The sequence below is a fragment of the Pecten maximus genome, chromosome 1 (genome assembly GCF_902652985.1).
Source record: "Pecten maximus chromosome 1, xPecMax1.1, whole genome shotgun sequence".
Classification (NCBI taxonomy): Eukaryota; Metazoa; Mollusca; class Bivalvia; order Pectinida; family Pectinidae; genus Pecten; species Pecten maximus.
The window spans coordinates 44,367,473-44,390,315 of NC_047015.1; the positions used below are offsets into that span (position 1 = coordinate 44,367,473).

The following is a 22,843-nucleotide window of genomic DNA, read 5'->3' on the forward strand; positions in this document are numbered from 1 at the left end:
TTTCGACCTTTACATTTCCATCGGGGTAAAAGGTACCGAGAACCGATGGAGGAAATTTATCACAAAGAAATTATCAAATCTATGCAGTAATCTGAAAACCCATGGATGAACTCTAACTCTGCTAGTAAAAATAACTGATAGCAATGTTATAGTTGTTGATGCAATGTGATATCACTTGTATAATCATACTCAACTTAATGGACAAAGAAAATGGGTTGAATATGCTAGTGTTATTCTACGAAATTTTGTAGATTTGGATTATACCATATCAACAGACCAAACATAATCAGATGGATGAGACTGGTTTGTCAACACATATCCAACTGTGATTTATCAATGCATGCCCAACTGTCAACACATACTCAGCTATGATTTGATGTCTGGTAATTTCTTCTAGCTCCAAGAGTTTCTTCATTTTATGTATATAGTTGTTTCGGTTGAGTTCTGTAACTAGACTGTTCTGGGTGACTACACTGTCAGCCTCGGATGGAGCTTTGTACTTGTTTGTCAGCATCTTCTCAAGGTCATCTACCCATTCCGATTCATTCTTGACGATAACTCTGTTCTCGCTTGTCCAGCGGTCAAATTTCAGCTGCTGTCTCAAGCTCCTGATCTTTTCATGCATGTGCATCGTTCCCACTTCTACAGAGATTTTTCTGACAAGAACCGGCTCCATTCCAAAGTCAAAGATGACCCACTGGCTGAAGGACCCAAACATGGCAGCTGTAAACTTGACCTGGACCTTGTAGCATGGACTTCCCTGGTCGATCTCCTCACAGCTACTGCCCTGGGCTATCTGGCAGTGTCCAGCTAGTCCTTTACCCAACAAAGAAAAGTGCAGACGGTCCTTGTTATACAGCAAGGCCAACTTTTGAAGAGGAACCTAAAATAGAAGAAATATAAAGTACCAATATAAATCCAATTTTCTAATTATGGTGAACTTCAGTGCAAGATAAGTGTTTAAGTAGCTAACGACTCAAATTTTATAAGTTATTACTTTGCACACTGTTTACATAAATAAAAGTTCTTTTGATCAGTTATCATATTTTATCAAGTACAGACAGGAACAATCACGGTTGCTTTTAATTGGAAATGTTTTAAATAATTATTCCTCCACGCAGCCTCTGGGTGAATGGACTGGGAACCACATTATTCATAAGGGCTATTCCATTAAAATATCTAACTGAACCCAGGACTCCACAATAATTCACTTCTATACATGGTTGGATTGCCTTCCTATTACTTCTATGTTATTTATTAAATAAATTCTATGGGTGGTACCCCTTAATCAAACCTGGAGTCCTGGGGTGGGGTAAATGTTTTACTGGAAAAGCCCGAAGTTTGAGGCCATGGTAGGCGCCTGCAAAATTTCATTAAAATTGGTTTAGGGATTTCTGAGAAAATAACAATGTCTACTCATGACAACGGAATAAAGGTGATTGCAATAGGTCATCCCAGACTTTGTCTCAGGTGATCTAAAGCGTCTGGTGTAGTTCACAGAATTCATCAATAACATATCACTCACACAATGATCACGGGATATTACCTGAGATTTGATAAGGAAAGTCCACAAAAAGGTAACATTTTTGTTTTCCTCGTATCTGACTAGGTCCTGGTCACAGGTGACAGATACTCCCTCTAGGTCTTCTGATATCTGTAAAGAAATAAATCAAGTTATAGTATTTTATTTCTGATCACTAGTTTAAAGAAATAAATAAAGCCAAAGAAATTTATTTTCCACCTTTAAGAATAAAAGAAGTCTGGTTTGTTCGTTACTTAACTGGCCATTAACACTTTAAAAAGTCATTTGGGAAATTTCACATCCAGTTCTGAGTTACAATAAAACTTTCCAAAAATGAAGATTTGATTCCTTATGGTGAAGTATTAAAAGTTGAAATCCCTGAATTTTGCTCAAAATTTTTATTTTGAAATCCTAAACAAATTTCATATATATGACATATTATTCCCTCTGGTCCTTTGGAATTTGTTGTAATTTGCTTTGTGTGAATTGCTTTTTGATGAGATCAACAACACTTACAACTCCTATAGCCGATTCTGACTGTTCATATTTCTCCAGGAGCTGGTCCATGTAGGAGAAGACCATTTCCTGGCGGGCCATGTCTCGCTTCATCAGTCTCCATTCATGTCTCTCCTTCCATTCCTCCAGCTCCTCAATCGAGTGAGCATGAGTACACATGTTATACATGTCTGGCACATTGGAGTAGGTGCATTTTCCTCCATTTTCATTTCTGCAAATAAAATCAAACCTGATTACTACACAAGAAAAAGTGTCTATAATAATTACTACAAATTAAAGCGAAAAAAACTGAAGATGCTTAGTATTCTCTCTTTGTTATTCATTTACATAATATTGATGTTGTAGATAGTGAGGAAGTATAAAACATACTAGATATCATACTTAGCCATAAAAACAAACCTAAATAGGTAGCTGGTTCTTCAGGTGTGTATAAGCTAAATATGGGCTTTCTGATCATTTGATAAAACTACCAAAACAAACATTTTTGATTATCTATACTTACACTTCAACAAAAAGAAACGTGGAACATGAAGGCATGTAAACCTACATTCATCAAGAGGCCAAGGTCAAGAATTTCAATTAAACTTATGGAGAGTTACTGCTCTCCCCGAAATTGGAAGTTTTAATTAAATAGCCTTTCACACACACTCCTCAACTATAAATGTTTTTTTTACTAGCAATACAAAACCATTGGAAGCAATTGCTGTAAGAGAATGAAGGAACAGCTGGTACACTTACTTGGGACAGAGTTCATAGCTACTGCCAGGCACACCCCAGGGTGGTTGTCTGTAATTCCACTGGTGTTCTTTGTCAGAGCTCACATTGAAGTTATGTCGCTCAGAAGCACAATGCTCATCCCACTGTTTTTGACTGTTGCACTGCTTGCCACAATAGGCACAGTACAGGGGATTGAAGTTGGACTGGATAGGTAGGGTTATCACATTTTTAACAGCAACTACAGATTCCCCACTCGTTATTTTGGACTTCACCAAGGACTGGCGTTTTTTCTGGCTTTCTTTACTGGTTTCATGCAGCTGATCTAGGGTAGCTACTGTATAACACAACAGAAAAATTCATTTCGTCAAGTATGTATTTAGTTGAATAACATTTTCAATATAACTTAATTACCTTCTGTTTTAAATATCAATTCAGCTACTGCTAGGACTGGAAAATTCAACCTACACAGATTTAGAGAAACTTTAGGACAGAGATTACTAATTTGATGATAATTATTTTCTATCATTTTTCATAATTTTCAAATTTTATGAATGTTGGCCTGGTATTTTCATATTGCCACATGCATGTTTCATCTGTTGTTACTTACAGCTGTGCGTGCACATCCACTGCCAGACCTCCAACTCCTCCTGGCTGTGGGCAAACTGGCAGTACCCTCCTCCCGTATAGCCACATTTTGTCTTATTCCTGATAAATTTGCAAATGATAAAGGCAAAACCTCCAGGGATCTTTCTTGGTAATGGTCTAATTTCCCTGTTAGCAGTAGCAAGCAAAAAGATCCTGTTTGTTTTCCAGTTGGAGTGGGATTTCACACAGCGATCCTTGTCACCATCCTGAACACTCTTTTTTCCATTCTTCCAGCAGGTTTGACATATAGCAGTAATTACATACGGACACTCATTATCCTCCAGATCTAGATTTTGTTTCACATTTGTAGCAATGTTTGTAGGTGCTTTCTGTGCTGCAACTGACGAGGGTGTGGTTCCTGCGTATGCAGAACGTACAATAACTGTCTGATCTACAGGAGGTGAAGCTTCATGTTGCTGACTCAAAAGTGGAGCAATGGCTTTATTGATCTCCATCACAATTTCCTCCTTGGACATCCCAGAATCTCTCTCCAGCATCCATATATCTCTCTCCACCAAGCTGTGTGCAAATCGACACTCTGCATTGATTTGATTTCTACAATATTGCAGCCACTTGCAAATTTTGAAGAAAGCAGTTTTATGTAGAAATCCTCTTTGATTGATGAGCTTGATTGATCCATCATTTGCGAAGTGGGCCATGATCTTGTACTCTGACCACTGATGCCTTTTTGGACTCTTGCAGAAATCACCAGATCCTTTGTTTGAAATGATTCTAGGTGTATTACTATAGCAGAATTTGCAAATGAAATCAAAAGATCCCCCATGTTTTTTCAGAACATCTTCCAATGTGAAACCCTTAGCTACACTAACTGATCGATTCTGCATGATGAATTCTGTGATGTTAAATTTTTCATCCTTTTCTAGTGTCCATAAATTCTGCTCTTCCACATTGTGGGCAAAAGAACAGGATTCTTCTCCATACCTACACAGGCCAGGATTTCCAGTAGTAGACACTATTGCACAGAATATACTTGCCAGGAAACTGTCGATGATTTTTGCGTTCACGGATACATTGCCAGGCCACTGACTGTCCCTTAAGTTTCACTGCTAGCACATTTTCCTCACATTTGTGAGTTTTTTGTTGAGGCATGTAATATCCTGGCTGGTTACCGTACACAAAGCACACTTTACACACTAGTTTGAAGTCATGAGTGTCTCTCAATGGAAATTTGAGAATTGTGACAGGTTGGTTGGTTTCTGTTACCTGTGAAGGCATTTCTGATGCTGGTTTCGGAGTAGGTGCCTGCATAAGATTAGGTCTCATCTGTCCTTGGTTGGTGGTAGGACCTGAATGATAGTGTGGCCTTTCTTGTCCGAAAAAGCCTCCTGCTAACATAAACAAAATAAACAGTCATTCATTCTAAATCTGCTTTGAACATAAATTTTGTATTTGCTTCATCCAAATTACACCTTAAAGACAAGTTTTTAACGCATCAACACACTGTCACTAAGTTTATGGAAGACTAAGCTGGGTGTAATGGAATTTTCGAAAAAATATCACAGGAATGTGTTACAAAACACAAAACGTTTTCTCAGCATAATTCCGTGATGTGATCCTTTTATCATTTCTGAAATCATTCTAATATTACAAAACTTTATCTTTTATCCAATACTGGTATAAAGATACTACATTCCAGATACTCAGGTACTTCAGGTGCTTACCTTGAGATGGCGGCACTCTTTGATACTGGAATTGATGGTGTTTATTGGTAGCTTGATGTGGACCTGGCATTCTGGGAGGGGGAAATCTAGTGTTGACATTCATTGTTGGTGCAAAATTTCCTGTGTTTCCTGCGAAAGGAGGTGGTGGTCGACTCAGGTTTGGTCTCACAGGCGAAGATACCTAGATGCTGGGGATTTTGGTATTGGACAGAGGAATGCTGGGGTTTAGGAAGCAAGGGAGCACTTGATTGGTAAGAAGGTTCTGCCTGGGAAGTGTAAGTGTGACCTGCTGTACCTCTAGGAGGTGGCTCAAAAAGTGCAGCTTTAGGTTTGGGAAGTTGCACAATTGGGGCTGGGGCAGGTTCACTTTGAGGAGCTTTCACAACTGGCGATTTTCAAGAAGTGGTTCCTGTTTCATAGCTGGCTGCTTTAAGAGTGACTCCTGCTGTTTAACAGTTTGGGTTGCAGATTTGGATTTCTTCGACTTAAAATTGAGTCCAGGAATGCCAGGTGACTGTGCTGGTGGTGGTTCATTCTGAACAATATTGTTTTGTATAAATGTCTCTAAATCCCAGCTGGACTCTGCAAGAAACACCAAATACAATTAAACTTCTGTTCATATATAATTCAGTTTACATTTTCAAATAGACATTTATTCTCTTATTTTATTTTCTTCAAAATCTGTACTCACAAGAGATGTGGAAACATAAATTCAACCTGGTCGTATAAATGTAACTATTACTATGCCCTATCATACAACATACATTGTGAAGTCTAAACTGCCAAGTATTATTATGTTTAAGTCTTCTTAAACCCATTAATAGCTTACCGATTTTCAGCTCATGCAGTTTCTCAATGAAACCAGTAATGCTGAACTGATCATCCTTATCCATCTCCCAGAGGTCCATCTCAGCTTTGGTGTGTGGAAATGTACAGCGATCATCCCCTACCCTACATGGCTGGTTCTGTGCAAACTGCATACACTTCTTGTAGTGGTAAATCATCTTTGGAGTTTTGTGCTCTGGTCGAGGCCGTATTCGAATCCATGTGATATTTTTGGCTGTCATGGTTGCCTTCAATTTCAGTACCAGATAGTCTTTATCACATATGTGCTTAAATTCATAGAAAGCATAGCCTTGCACACCTTCACCAGTTTTCACGAAGCATTGAGAACATGCCAATTTGAAATCATAGTTTTCCAGAGGGAAATATAAAGCATTTAAGTCCTCATCACTCAGTGTAGGGACTGTTTTCTTTGGCTGTTTGTGGACAGGACTAGCAGAAGATGAACTACTGTATGTCGATGATGTCTTTTCTGGCCTGGCTTTTACTGAAAAATGACAACAGCTTCATTTGACACCAAGAAACATAATATTATTGAAACCAAGAGTGTGAAAGCAACATCTAATGAATTTCATGTAATTATGATTCAGTGCACAGTGCACAGTGATAGGTATATATTTTTGGTATTGAAATACATGAATTATCTAATATGTGGATACCTAAAATTTTTGCATAGAGTACACACTTTTTCAAAAACTGACAAGTGAAAAAATCTATTGCACAATATCCATAAATACAGACATAGGCATGGATGTCATGACTGTTATTAAGGATCTGTTACCGTTATTTCTTTGACAACAGGATTACAATTAAATATATGAATATATGAAGTGAATACATGAAGTGAATAGTAAGTAAATGTTAAATGCATAATCAATAAAATAAATATATATTTGATGTTTAATTCCTTAAAATTGTATATCTATTTATCAGCAATCATGAGAATTTATCTTTGTCAAGCCACCCATGTTCCACACACATACACTCTAACTTCTGGTATTTAGGCTGTTTGGGAATCAGCAATACGATGTGTCATGGCTCAACAAAACTTGAAATAATATATCAGTACTAAATTATAATTTTTCACTTATAAATCCATAACTTTGCCAGAATCTGATAACTGTCTCAACAAATTTTTTTTAAGAAGCTGAATCAGAACAAACAATTTGTTAAGTAACACCAATGCCCTGATCATGATCTCAGCTTTCCAGTAAATCTTATTATGTACAGGCCTAATTAGCTTTGGATACATCAAGTACAGATACAACAAAAGATCATATTTGTCCTGAAAATCACAATCCAATGACTACACAAGGTAAACAACCTGTCAAATCTGACCAGTTGATTTCAGTTAAAGGTTGTAATCACTGGTAACCCTAAAACCTTGAATTTACTCGCGCGAGTTTGAATTTTTCAGTGAAAGTGAGCGTTTTCAACGTGGCGTGAGTATTTTAAGTGTAATTGAGTATTCTCAGTGTGCCGTTTTTAAATTCAGTATGCCGTTTTTAAATTCAGAGTGCCGTGGATCGTTACGCATCAGCGCACTCGACAAGTAGTATAGGATTACCTGTACCGATCGATCGATGAAACGTCCAACACCGCGCGCGACCTCGTGTATCGTACGGTAGAAATACGTGTTCTTGCAAACGGGAAATATTACTGGAAGCAACATTTATTGCTCTCGGATTTGGACATTATTCTTTACCCCAGATCAATCGTTATCTATTGTCATTACGCCTGTAATTAATCACAACCCACCTATTCCGTTTACTTGCTCCGAGATCGACTAATATTGTCGTGATATTTGACGTACTTGTTTTCGGTAATACGGCGGTGGTGTTGTCAAAAAAATACCCATGTTATGATTTACCCCGTATAATGTGAAGTGTTCATATGAGAAAGTGTATTGAAGCAATAAACCGGTTACGTTGACTACTGTACATCGTATTTTGTTATTTATTTATAATACTTGACCCGGGCGGGATCCATATGTAATCACTGTGTATTAACTGTGTCAATCTTCCTGTTTCAGATATCCATAACTGAGAAGTATCGCCGTTGCTGTATTACCTGTTCAAGAAACCGTCAACACATGTGATGATTGATAAACATGTTTAATGATACAATTAAATTGGTATATAGCCAGTATATTGCATTTTGTTATTTATACTTACCCGGGACGTATCGGAGATGACGTACAGTAGCAAGTAAAGTATTCAACGTTTATATTAACTGTTTCAATCTTCTTTTTCAGGTATTCCATGACCCAGGTAGAATGACGTTGTTCATCATATTTTCAAGTGGGTTCGAGGATAGAAACCTACATCTCATTTATCAATAAAATAGTCATCAGCAGTATATCTATATGCAGTTATATTCATTAGCTTACCTGGAGCAGATCGACGATCCTATCCATTAACGGGTGTCTTCAGGTAAGATATATCCTATCACGACACACTGCGTTTAACAGCTATTAAAGCAAAACCCTTTCATTTGTTGTATATGTTATCAAACAATATATTTGCTATCAGTAATCCCATGTGTGCACGTTGTTTTGTTTTTTTTTGTAAAAAAAAATGTACAAGGGGTCCGCGCGTTAAAAATGACGAATTCACAACTTTAAAACTAGTTTGATATATTAATTATTTCTTAGACCCTTTTATGTCCGATAAAAATATAGCCTGTCAAATTGTATTGCAGTATTTCAAAGTAAGAGCCTGTAAACTAATTATGTGTCATGACACGAGATCCGTATTAAATAATAAAAAAAAGGTCGATTAATATTTACTGAAATAAATGGTGATAATTCGTGTCGTTTGTAAATGCAGGGACCGTGATACCATACTCCTACATTTGTGTAACCACGGACAGACCGTGATACCATACTCCTACATTTGTGTAACCACGGACAGAGCAATTAAAAATCTTAAGTTCCTGATATCTAACATAAAAAGGCCGCTGATTTTATTTTGTATCCGACCTTATTGAACTGATACCAGTGTGATTAGAACCATCTTCTTGGGATCTAGATAAACTCTACCCTACCGCATTGTTCCGACAGTAAACGACCAATACCTCTCAAAACGGCCCTTTTCAGGGCCGACTTCTTTTCACGAAATGCAAAAAAAAAAAAAAAATGAAAATGAAAATGCACAACTCAAATCTATAGAACTAATATTTCAAAAAGCAAATCGTACGTATTACGTAGTTTCACTCGGGCAACAAACGGTCATTTTTGTACACGTGTTGTTGCAGCAGTACAAGATGGAGAATATAACATTTGGTATTAAATTTACTTTATTTTTTATGTTTCTGATAGCAACAGGATATTTTATATTAGAATAGAAATAAGCAAACTGATGATGTGGGACAAACAGCACGACACTTAATTTGCTAGTTACGTGACTCCGCCTATTGACAGATTTCGTCACCTGTCACCGTCTTCCAATGAACACAAGTAGGCGGAGACGCGGGTTAGTTGACAGGTAGACAGGCGCCAAAGTTATATAAACTAATCCAATTAGACAACACCGCAGGTGGGCGGAGTGACGGATAGATGATCTGTCATGTCAGATGATCACTTGTCTCAATGATTGTTAAATTCAATTTTAATGCATTAATTGATCACTTAGAAATTGTATGTATGTATTCATGGTTATGATGAATAATGAGTGTTTGTAAGTATTTTTTTTTCAGGTTTCAGATTTGAAATTCTGTAATTAACATATCCCACGGACAGTGAAGTGATCTCCAAGGCTGGATTCAGTATCAAAATACATCGATATACAATCGTCCGATTGCAATAAAATGTTGCACGATGTTAGATATAAGTACAATTTGTATGTTGCAGAAAAAAACCCACATATTAATGAACGAATTCCTTGGCGTGTAAAAGTAACTGGACACCGATATAGTATTTAATTCTATACAATTTTTCATTAAAAGGACGTCAATTTCATTTGAATAATTTTTGTAAGATGGGTACGACTTCGCCTATTTCTCTCGGTACGAGTCCGCCAAATTTAGGTACGATTCCGCCAATTTAGGGTACGAGCTTCTATGAAACATACATATACATTTACTAGCACCGTGCCAGAAGTGTAATTTTCTTTTTTTATGCATTTTCCACCTTTCATTTAGTGTAAACTTTTATTCTTTCATACAGACAAGACAAAATACAACAAATATCGCTTCAAGACTGAACAGGATATGGACTGTACCTTTACTGAGGAACGATAACGTTTCAGAAAATATATCAAGTACAATGAATATAACTCTTGTTGCATCAATAATTTATTCTATTGCGCGATAGTTTGAAAATATGGACGATGTATACCATTTCACTGCCTAAATCTTCTGCTGGATTTTATATACAAAATGAACAAATGTACTTTGTATCTATTGTGATTGTTACCATGCCGCTAACGATTGCTCTTTCTCAATGTTAATAAAATGAAAATATAAATTTTCAAATCAATCATATAGCAATTAAAAAAAAAAGATAAAAACTTTCCGTGAATACAGCATCCAGATGTGAAAAAATTAGAGGATATTGTTTACACTGACTCTATCTTTGTCTATATGTTCAATAATTAAAAGCTATTGACGCTATTAGTTGTATCTAATAATTAAGAAATGATTAACGATGATTCGTGTATTGTTGCAAGATATACAACAAGGACGAAGATATTTTGCAATTAAATTAATAACTCTGCAGAGGATATTTTGCAATTAAACTAACAACTCTGCTTATAACATTAATGTATTACAATGGCCTTACAGACATACGGGCGTGATATTCTGCAAAGGTAAGTGTGCTTACTCGTGTAACATACAGGTTACGGTATAGGGTACAGGTGACCGCTCCAGCGTCTGACCGGGTCCACCCAGCCAAACTCGGTCAGTCGTCACTGATGTGTGTTTGTGTCCGTGTTTCTGGTAACATATAGGTTATGGTACATGCATTTTTACAGGTCTTCTAGAAGAACTCGCGCAGTGGGAAGTTCGGTTAGGGGATACACTTCACTGTTTAAAATGATAATCTCAAAGAAAACAGTAACCACATGTGTCCATGTAATTAACAATGGGTGACTGGACAGGTGTGAAAGAAGACTGGCACTTACGGAGTGAAACGGAGAAAAGTAACTCTTAATGATGATAATTGATGTATATCTAAGGAAATCCAAAGGAAGAACGCTGTTATTTTTTTTATATAGTTTGTATTGTTATCGTATTTTCTTTCTCTGTATACCACTTTTGGTAAAGGTGTTGAGATGAGATGAATCGGGATAAGTACAAACTCACACATATGTTATCCCCATATAAAAGTGCTACCGAAACCAGGGACATATAATTTTCTATTATAACAGGCCATATATCACATGTAACATCTTACTATTTTGTTTATTATAACGAGCCGTATACAACATGTAACATCTTACTAATTTTCTTTTATAACGGGCCAAATTCAACGTGTATCCTCTTGCTAATTTTCTATGATTACGGGTCATTAACATTAAAATTGAATAATTTTCTATTTCAACGGGTCGTTGTAACACTTGTTCATGAAAAATTAGTAATCCCAGACAGGATTCATAGAGTAAATTTTCAACATCGTGGTTATGTGAATGAGCCAAATTTGGTTAATTATTCTATAGGCAAACCTTTGAGATACGAATTTGTTTTGCTTGTAGGAAAAACGAAACTCACTGAATTCCAAAAATATATCTTCGGAACTTTTATGAAGTGCATGGAAACCTAACGTGTGAACTCACAAGTAATTATCGGCATGTGCCGATTAGAACCTGAACGCCAGAAATCACAGACACCTGTGGTGCAGTGACAGGTGTTATAAGCTTGTGGACCGTAATTTCTCACCTGGTAATTGTTTAGCGGTATACTAACCAACCCAAACTTGAGGATTCGTAATTCTCCGAACATGCTGGTATATTTTTTCTAATTCCTGTTTTAAAAGACATGACTTGCGACACACGAATGGAAAGTAAAACACAAGGATCTCAATCACTTCACGATAATTACACAATTACTAAAAGAAAAGAAAGATAAATAAATGAAAAAAAAAAAAACGAAATAAAAGAAAAAAATACACTTTACCCATTGCGAGTTTAATAATTTTAGTATTAATTATGATTAGTCACGATGAACTAAATTGTATGTTTTTTATCACATAAAAAAACGGAACTAAAATTATGGTTTTAATAAGTCTCTGTGATATGTACCTGTAAGTATCGACCAATACTATTATAATTGTTGCTAAGCACTTTTATATAATTTCACTTTCAACGATCGTATATAAATTATATCTTTCTCAAGCATTTAATCGTCGGTAATCCCTGGGACCATGACATGTAACATAAGGGATAAGATCTGTATGATTATAAGCAAGTTGTAGGCTCAAACACTGGTTTTCATACGGAAGAGATACTAGTCTATTGTAGATCATGATGAATCTATATAAAATATAACTTTCTGAATTAAGTGACCTTCATGACTAAAAGCGGGTTTTGCATAGATTATAATGCATAAGTTTACAGTATGTGTGTATCGTCTCACAAACCAGAATATCCAGAACTGTTGTATTTTAAAATGACACATTATTTTATTTAAATAGCTCAAATTGATATTGTTGGATTCCAACTTCTTGTCAGCAATATTCACCAAATTCATCAACCCTAAACCTCGTATCCAGATCATATGTGAAAAGAGAATAAATGAAGTTGAATTTGAATCTTCAGACTGGTCTGTGTTGCTACTGTCCACACTGTCGTCTATACTGCAGGCCACCATTTCAGTTACTCCGTTAAACCTGTGCATCAATCAATCAAACAAAGACCGATGGTCTATTATAATCTGAAATTCTAAAATCTGAAAGCAGCGCACACGATGTTTTGTCAGTGAACATATTAAATAAAACAGTCAATTGGTCATATATCTATAAGCCTGATCGTCAGAAGAATTGATCTCGTAGCATTACAGCAGTGCTGCTACTGAAACATGTGCACAACATGTGTGTAGGCTACCTCACGAAAAGTGGGTCGACACACCAAAAGTTAACTGACCCCGTCAGGCACAAGCTTTTCACCGAAGACCTCATCCCCGGGGCATTAATTAGAATATAATTAGCGGCAGTATACCGAACTCAGTGAATTTCGTAAATACCTGTTTACCTGGGAAGTGTCCAGTTGACCTGCTGACCTAGCGGTGTCCTGGGGCGTTGATTAATTAGTCGTTGTCATGCCTGACTTGCCTATGATTTGTGCATTGGCCAGTTTACCTGGGTATCTCACCTGTGCACAATATTATCGGTTTCATGAATAAAACAGATCACATGACACTTCAGTCTCTCTGTACAGACATTATGCAGACGAATCTGTATTGGTTTACTTGAGTAATTAATAGCCGTGGATATCGATATTATAAAAACATGTCAAAGTTATTATCAAAATACATGTCACCAAAGTTAAGTTCTTTATTACTTTAAGCCTTTCGGCTCATCCGTAGACATGTGAATATACATAATATAACAAAAGCATTGATTACTTTCGCACCACACCCACACCGACAAAAGACCTGTCCAAGTACCGGGCAGTCTTCATCCAGGCCGGAGAGAATGATGTAATGGACAGTACATCGGCTGAAATCAAAACAACCACCATTCGAATCTATGACGTTTTGATTGCCCAGAGAGTTAACCAAGTATGTTTCCACGTCATGATCGGACCTACAACAAACGGGTTATCACTCATTAACTGAGTTTTGAAGAAAATGCACCACGATATGATCTGGGTGCACGGACCAAACTTGCTTCCACAGACTCGGTTCAGCGCAAGGATGGCACACACCTGACTCTATAAGATGGAATTTGCCTTCTCCAACAGCGGATACTGCAGTAACAATGGAAGGAAGATAGAAGTCAGTCGCTTTGATTCGTCTATAGCTACACTATAATGACGGCCCTTTTCAGGACCACCAAAAACACTCGAAAAACATCCAGCACTCGAATTTATGCAATAAAAACAACTATTATATATTTATTGCAAATGTTTATATATATAAAAACAATATCTCAATTACCGAGTCGGTATCTATAATTTGGATAATTACGTCCACACATTACAGTTTCTGTAATGGCCGCCTTCCATAACATGATGAGCAGGGATTCGAAATTCTATCAATACTCAAGGTTCATATTTGAAATTTCTTAAAACGTATGAGTTTTCTTCTGCTTGGGGATATAATGAAATATATGAGATATGTTCAGTGGCAAATGTTGTTGGGAACGTGAATTTTGGCGACTCTGAAAATTGACATAAATTCCACACATAGTTTCTGTAATGGCCGCCTTCCATAACATGATGCGCGGGGGTTCGAAATTCTATCAATACTCGAGGTTCATATTTGAAATATGTTTAAACGTCTGAATTTTCTTCTGCTTGAGAGTATAATGAAAATCAAGTATGTAACTGTTCTATTTGTACTTATATTTGGGAAGGTTATTTCAACACTGAAGCTCGTACTTTGGAACGACTTCCTAAAAACAGGTTGTTGTGTCAAATTCGAATAATTCAAAGTTGTGATAAACGTTGTCCCGAATCCCTTTTGCCAACACCAAATCTTGATATTCTATATAAAAAGTGTTGCGTTGACAATTAAATACAAGTCCCCATGGGGTTTACACAGGTCGACAAAGAGACACGACCGCCCATCTTACAAATTCCATGGTACGATTAAATACATTGGATACAAAATATCCGGGTTAGTAGTTGGACACTTATTTCTTTGTATATATATTGTTTGATAACATATACAACAAATGGAAGGGTTTTGCTTTAATAGCTGTTAAACGCAGTGTGTCGTGATAGGATATATCTTACCTGAAGACACCCGTTAATGGATAGGATCGTCGATCTGCTCCAGGTAAGCTAATGAATATAACTGCATATAGATATACTGCTGATAACTATTTTATTGATTAATGAGATGTACGTTTCTATTCTCGAACCCACTTGAAAATATGATGAACAACGTCATTCTACCTGGGTCATGGAATACCTGAAAAAGAAGATTGAAACAGTTAATATAAACGTTGAATACTTTACTTGCTACTGTACGTCATCTCCGATACGTCCCGGGTAAGTATAAATAACAAAATGCAATATACTGGCGATATAACAATTTAATTGTATCATTAAACATGTTTATCAATCATCACATGTGTTGACGGTTTCTTGAACACGTAACAGCAACGGCGATACTTCTCAGTTATGGATATCTGAAACAGGAAGATTGACACAGTTAATACACAGTGATTACATATGGATCCCGCCCGGGTCAAGTATTATAAATAAATAACAAAATACGATGTACAGTAGTCAAACGTAACCGGTTTATTGCTTCAATACACTTTCTCATATGAAAACTTCACATTATACGGGGTAAATCATAACATGGGTATTTTTTTGACAACACCACCGCCGTATTACCGAAAACAAGTACATCAAATATCACGACAATATCAGTCGATCTCGGAGCAAGTAAACGGAATAGGTGGGTTGTGATTAATTACAGGCGTAATGACAATAGATAACGATTGATCTGGGGTAAAGAATAATGTCCAAATCCGAGAGCAATAAATGTTGCTTCCAGTAATATTTCCCGTTTGCAAGAACACGTATTTCTACCGTACGATACACGAGGTCGCGCGCGGTGTTGGACGTTTCATCGATCGATCGGTACAGGTAATCCTATACTACTTGTCGAGTGCGCTGATGCGTAACGATCCACGGCACTCTGAATTTAAAAACGGCATACTGAATTTAAAAACGGCACACTGAGAATACTCAATTACACTTAAAATACTCATGCCACGTTGAAAACGCTCACTTTCACTGAAAAATTCAAACTCGCGCGAGTAAATTCAAGGTTTTAGGGTTACCAGTGAATTAATCTTATAAATAATACATTTTTATTGCCTTATGCTGGAGTTTTAAGCTTTTAATCATGCAGTTCAAGTTAGAAAAAAAAATTCCAAAGAAAATAAAACTTAAAAACTTAAAATCGTACCTGTGCTCTATAAGCGCAAAGTTATAGTACCTTGAATACACCTTGAATACAAAGTTACTCAGGTTTGATAGTATTTCCAAATCTATTAAAATTCAAAACTTAAAAGTACTGGTCAAACCAGCTTATTTGTTTGTGAAGCAGGTCTATACTTGAGGTACATACCAGAAGAAAAAGTATCAAGCCCCATACCATCACTCAGTTTTCCTCTTGGAGAAGATTCCTGAAAGAAAGGAAGACACTTTTGTGACAATTTTTAATGTACATATGGCCAGATGGTATATTGTCCAACTTTCTTTATCCCTGTCTAGAGAGAAATAATTTGGCAATCTCAAGCCTTATTTGTTTATACAAAACTCACCTTTGCACAAAAATTGTCACCGTTTAGAAATGGTTTCTGTACCCATTTAAAAAGATCTAAATTTTAACAATGTACTAAGGGCTATACCTTTCAAATATCTACCTGACCCCAGGACTACACAATAAATCACTTCTATCCATGGTTGGATTGCCTGTCTATTACTTCTATGTAATTTATTAAATAATTCTATAGTTTGGTTTGTTTTTGTTTAACGTCCTATTAACTCTTTACGTACTCATTCAAATTTCGCGGTCGCTACCGGAAGTGAATGCTGGGTAGGTCCTTTGTGTATTGGAGCATATGGCTATCACATCAGACGTCGATAAAACGATCTTTTACTGTTGTATGATGATTAATATTAAATGAAGTTTATCATATTGAACGAGGACTGAGTACGGAAACTCTTTTACCCATTTTTTCCTTTAAAATACAACGAAATCACCAGGCAGAATCGCGGGAAATGCCATGTTGATCGGCACATGTGTCACACGTGTGCAAGTAATCACGCAGCCAAAACATCGTTTTTTCGGTGTGTAAAAATATTTTATGTTTTACTTACTTATTTTGATGATAAACATTACTCAATTATATATATTTTATCGTTTTAAAAGCTTTATTGTGTTTAATACCTCCAGTAAATTTGAGGCCGCCATTTTGTAGCTATGCAAACAACCCGGCATGAACCGGCGGAATTCTTTGAAATAGACAATCTTAACGAATGCATATGCTTCTGGTACGTAAAATATACCATCAATACAATATTTACATTGCTTTTTATTTCTTAAAAACATCATTTCCGTGTCAATTCCTTTGTATGACTATGCTAAACCAGCAAGTAATATCAACATCTTTCGCGATGTTTTACGACGATTTGAGTCGTCACAAAGGATGGAAGGCATGTTAATTGCGAAGTGTGTATTCGTCATGAAGGATACAAGAGCACGTTTTTGTGACGTCTGTAGTCGTCGTGAGTACGGAAAGAGTTAACAGCCAGGGTCATTTAAGGACGTGCTAGGTTTTGGAGGTGGAGGAAAGCCGGAGTACCCGGAGAAAAACCACCGGCCTACGGTCAGTACCTGGCAACTGCCCCACGTAGGTTTGGAACTCGCAACCCAGTGGTGGAGAGCTAGTGATAAAGTGTCGGTACACCTTAACCACTCGGCCACTGCGGCCCCCTTGCTAATTCTACAGGTGGACACCCTTAACCAAACCTAGAGTCTCGGGGTGGGGTAGATGTTTTACTGGAAAAGCCCTTAGTTACAACCTCATGTAAAGAGTTAATCAATATATGGTTAAGTTTAAATTTAATCCACCTACCTGTTTGGTGGAAGTGCCAGCTGGTGTAGGAAGTTTAATAATGTTGGGGCCTGGAGCACTCAGATTGGTTTTACGTACGTTGAGAAAGTTACTTGCAAACTTTACATCTTCATTAAGACTACTGCCATCACTACTGCTCCCCTCCTCACTCTCGGAATCAGAAAAGGTGTGTCCATTCCTTGGCAAGTTCATCACTTGTTTACTCTTTTTCTGCTGCTTTGGTTTTCCTTAAACAATTAAGATAATCATAGCTGTACACAAGCCTGAATACAAAGATGATTATTATTATGAAATGAATACAAAACATACTGGGATGATACCCTATGACAATTCTTGCAGATATAGCTTTAAAGCTCGGACTTGAGGAACTAACAGTATTCAATCATTACTTTTCATATAAAGCAGTTGAGAGATGTTTATAAAAGAACTGATAATTAAGTAACCAAGGTTGAAAGATTTACATAAATTTACCGAACTATCTCAAGGGAGGCAGATTTCATGAATTTATACAATGATATTCTCCTTGGTTCAAAGATATACCCCAGACCAAATTTGGTCAAAACTCTTTACTGAAAGCAGAAATTGTTTAATGATCTTGCAGATAGGATAGCTTAATATGTCTTGAAAGAGCTTACCAGAACTTTTCTTCATGACTTTTGTTTTTGTTGAATTCTGGAAGAAGAAAAAACAAAACATTTTTGTCCAGTGAAACCTGCACTGTTTACAAGTGTCAAAAAAGAAATAGTCCGTACTTGCATTAATTAAACATCTTTATAAATACTAATATTAATGCTTTTGCGCAAGCACAAGTAGAGACAAAGGAGATCCTACAAATAATTTTTCTTAATTTTTAAAATCCATAAAGAAATGACTTCATCCATCAAAATCTGACATGGTCGACCATCAGCTATTTTGCTTATTTGATCATGATCAGTCTTAAATTTTATATACATGTACATGTAAATGCACAACCAGGGACCAAGGGAACCTACAGGCAATTTGAAGGAGACCATTGCATTTTTTTTAAAAAAATAGCAATAACAAACTTTTATCGTCAAAATCTAATGTGGCACTCTTCAACCATTTTGATCAGTCTCAAAATTGAACATGCACAACTATAAGGATGAAGGGGATAATACATATGAAATTTGAGATAGTTCAATACAGTACTTAGTGAGAAAAAGAAATAAAAATACCCAAGTGTCAAATTATGATTTATTGACAAATAATCAATAGATCACAGTACTATTAGCTATGTAACTGAAATCCAAGTTTTAAGTATTTCTTGTAGGTGGCAATTCATTTCCATTTTACAACTTTTACATAATAAATAGTATTAAGTAGTGAAAACAATATAATAACCCTTATCACTAAATGCATAAAGCAAATCCACGAAGTATTTAATGTTCCCAAATCAACCATACTCCTCTATGGAAACGGAGTTATCTCCCCTTACCTCATTAACATGGATATTTGTTCCACTTAACCAATCAACATCAGGTTGGTTTGCAGCCTCTGCTTGAGCATGTCGAATGGACACATTAGCAGTAGAAGTCTTCTGTTTAGAGGTGGTTTCAATTACCAATGCATCAGAAAGCTCTTCAATTAACTCTCTAAATATCTGCAACAGCATTCATCTTTCTTCATTCACAATGCAGTCATAATTAATTAATAAACAGCATATAGAAGTAATTCAAATATCATCTTGTATAAATTAACAATGCCAGTAGTCAAATTACGAAGTCAACCTATACTGGATTTTAAAAGGGGAATTCCCTCAAAATAACATTCCATACAATGTATACACAGCTGCTAGGCAAAGGGAATTCCCCTAACACTGGAAATTTACAGTACAAGCATGATATATTTAGATATGTCATCATAACTTCTAAGTATTACTTTCACATTCCCTGAACATAAAAGGAAAGTTGTGTTGCTTAAGATATCACTTTATCCTGATGTGTAATCACATCAGCTGTTATTAGAGATTACTTATCAGATAGTATAAAACTATATAGGCTGATGTAAGGCTAAATAAAATTAATTACTTGGTTCACATTCCAATTTGAGGGAGGGAGTTGGGTTTTTTTAACATTTAAAATGCAAAAAAACAGATGAAGGCATTTTTTTAAAACATTTTTTTTTAACCATAATTACCAAGTTTGTTGATATCTTTTCCACACATTCTTCTCTCAGGAAAAAATTTGTAACAAGGGAGATTTTTCCCCCCATTCATTTCAACCAGGAAAACATATGAAATGAGGGGGGCTTCTTCTTTAACTTCTAATCAAATCAGGGAGAGCTGGAGAACCAAGTAATTATTTTTTTCTTTGACCTTTGTGGTATCTGATAACTTACATTAGGTTGTTTCAGGTGCCCCTGTTGTGCAATCTTGAGGGCTTCTGCAGTCCTGTTCTGTGCTTTTAGAGCTTGCACTTGTCTATAGTAGGCTTTGATGTTCGAGCTAAATATGTCAATTGCTAAAATAGAAAACATAAAATATACATGTTAGTTTCAATCACAACTGTTTTCATTGAATTCAGTTTTACTAGGGAAGAAGAAAATAAATGTATTTGACAATGAAATCCAATATTGCTTGCAAGTAGTCATAATGATCATGTTACTATTCTTGTTTGTAATTCAATGATATGTCCCACAACAAGCTCCTAATTAGGAAAGTCTGTGTGCAGAATTTAGAAAGATATGTCCAGTGATAATAATTAAGTAATTCTACATAAATTCTTAACTGGGTACAATCTAGTAGTGCCAGTTATTGTGCTGGCTGCAATGTACACTTGTTATGTTTTCTTCGATATTTTTTTCATTATTTCTACAACTTGCCTTTCTCACAATCATGGATAGCTTCGTTGTACATTTCCTGAAAAAAAAAGACAAAAAGCTTTTCAAACAGAGTTACGAATACAAGTGTTAACACTTACAAATACACACTGTATCTAATATACCTAAGTTGTAAAATATATTCTTTGGTTGGTAAGGATAGCTATATGAAAGGTTATCTAACATCAGCATGCCCCATCACATACAACTGTACCTGACTCACAGATCAAAACTATTATGCATGCACAAATGCTCGATGTCGAGGTTACACTGTGTGCACGGTAAAATGGATGTAAAAAGAATCCAAACTGTCTCAAGACAAGAGATCCCAGAGGGATCTTGGCGCCCACCATTGAATGATCTTTATAGGTTCCATGTCAGATTGATCTTTTCTCTACTTTTCCCTTCCTCTAAGTCTTACTAATCTGTGTAAATTCAGAAACAGCCCTCTAGTACTTTTCAAACAAGGGGAACCTATATATAAAATTTAAGATTTAGCAATAATGGCTGTCTGTTGTTTTTGGATTGGTCCCAAAATGCAACACCAGGGACCAAGGGGAACCTACATATGAAATTTGAGAAAGATCCCTTCAGTACCTTCTGTAAAATAGCGATAACAAACTTCAATTGTCAAAATACAAGATGGCTGCCTGTCAGCCATGTTGTTTTCCTATTGGTCCCAAGATGCAATATGCAGAACTACAGACCAAGGGGAACTTATAAAAATGTTTGAGAAAGATCCCTTCAGTACTTTCTGAAAAATAGCGATAATAAGTTTCAATTGTCAAAATCTAAGATGGCTGCCTGTCGGCCATGTTGTTTTACGATTAGTCTCAAAATGCAATATGCATAACTAGGCACCGAGGGGAACCTAAATATGAAATTTGAGAAAGATCCCTTCATTACTTTTTGAGAAATAGCGATAACAAACTTCAATTGTCAAAATCTAAGATGGCTGCCTGTCGGCCATGTTGTTTTCTGATAGGTCTTAAAATGTAATATGCATAACTAGGCACCAAGGGGAACCTATATATGAAATTTGAGAAAGATCCCTTCAGCACTTTCTGAGAAATAGCGATAACAAACTTCAATTGTCAAAATCCAAGATGGCTGCCTGTCGGCCATGTTGTTTTCTGATTGGTCTCAAAATGCAATATGCATAACTAGGCACCAAGAAAAACCTACATATGAAATTTGAGAAAGATCCCTTCAGTACTTTCTCAGAAATAGCGATAACAAACTTCAATTGTCAAAATCCAAGATGGCTGCCTGTCGGCCATGTTGTTTTCTGATTGGTCTCAAAATGCAATATGCATAACTAGGCACCAAGGGAAACCTACATATGAAATTTGAGAAAGATCCCTTCAGTTCTTTCTCAGAAATAGCGATAACAAACTTCAATTGACAAAATCCAAGATGGCTACCTGTCGGCCATGTTGTTTTCCGATTGGTCTCAAAATGCAATATGCATAACTAGGCACCAAGGGAAACCTACATATGAAATTTGAGAAAGATCCCTTCAGTACTTTCTTAGAAATAGCGATAACAAACTTCAATTGTCAAAATCCAAGATGGCTGCCTATCGGCCATGTTGTTTTCCGATTGGTCTCAAAATGCAATATGCATAACTACAGACCAAGGGGAACCTACATATGAAATTTGAGAAAGATCCCTTCAGTAATTTCTCAGAAATAGCGATAACAAACTTCAATTGTCAAAATCCAAGATGGCTACCTGTCGGCCATGTTGTTTTCCGATTGGTCTCAAAATGCAATATGCATAACTAGGCACCAAGGGAAACCTACATATGAAATTTGAGAAAGATCCCTTCAGTACTTTCTCAGAAATAGCGATAACAAACTTCAATTGTCAAAATCCAAGATGGCTACCTGTCGGCCATGTTGTTTTCCGATTGGTCTCAAAATGCAATATGCATAACTAGGCACCTAGGGGAATCTACAGATGAAATTTGAGAAAGATCCCTTCAGTACTTTCTCAGAAATAGCGATAACAAACTTCAATTGACAAAATCCAAGATGGCTACCTGTCGGCCATGTTGTTTTCCGATTGGTCTCAAAATGCAATATGCATAACTAGGCACCAAGGGGAACCCACATATGAAATTTGAGAAAGATCCCTTCAGTACTTTCTGAGGATTAGCGATAACAAGAATTGTTTACGGACGGACGGAGGGACGGACGGACGGAGGGACGGACGGAGGGACGGACGGACGGACGGACGACGGACCACGGACGCAGGGCGATTTGAATAGCCCACCATCTGATGATGGTGGGCTAAAAATGTGATTTTATGATGAGGTGA

The 22,843-nt window shown here is 36.5% G+C and overlaps 1 protein-coding gene across 1 annotated transcript in view; it reads right to left on the reverse strand.

The window, feature by feature from the left end:
- Nucleotides 1-22,843, reverse strand: part of LOC117344732 (helicase with zinc finger domain 2-like) — a 50,868-nt gene that overhangs the window by 19,869 nt on the left and 8,156 nt on the right. Inside the window, 15 exon segments of the mRNA XM_033907591.1 lie at nt 363-883; nt 1,547-1,654; nt 2,039-2,249; nt 2,777-3,089; nt 3,363-4,362; nt 4,364-4,749; nt 5,083-5,263; nt 5,465-5,664; nt 5,912-6,412; nt 16,171-16,228; nt 17,684-17,910; nt 18,319-18,355; nt 19,140-19,304; nt 20,042-20,163; nt 20,525-20,561. Of these exon segments, the coding sequence (XP_033763482.1) occupies nt 363-883; nt 1,547-1,654; nt 2,039-2,249; nt 2,777-3,089; nt 3,363-4,362; nt 4,364-4,749; nt 5,083-5,263; nt 5,465-5,664; nt 5,912-6,412; nt 16,171-16,228; nt 17,684-17,910; nt 18,319-18,355; nt 19,140-19,304; nt 20,042-20,163; nt 20,525-20,561 (4,067 nt within the window).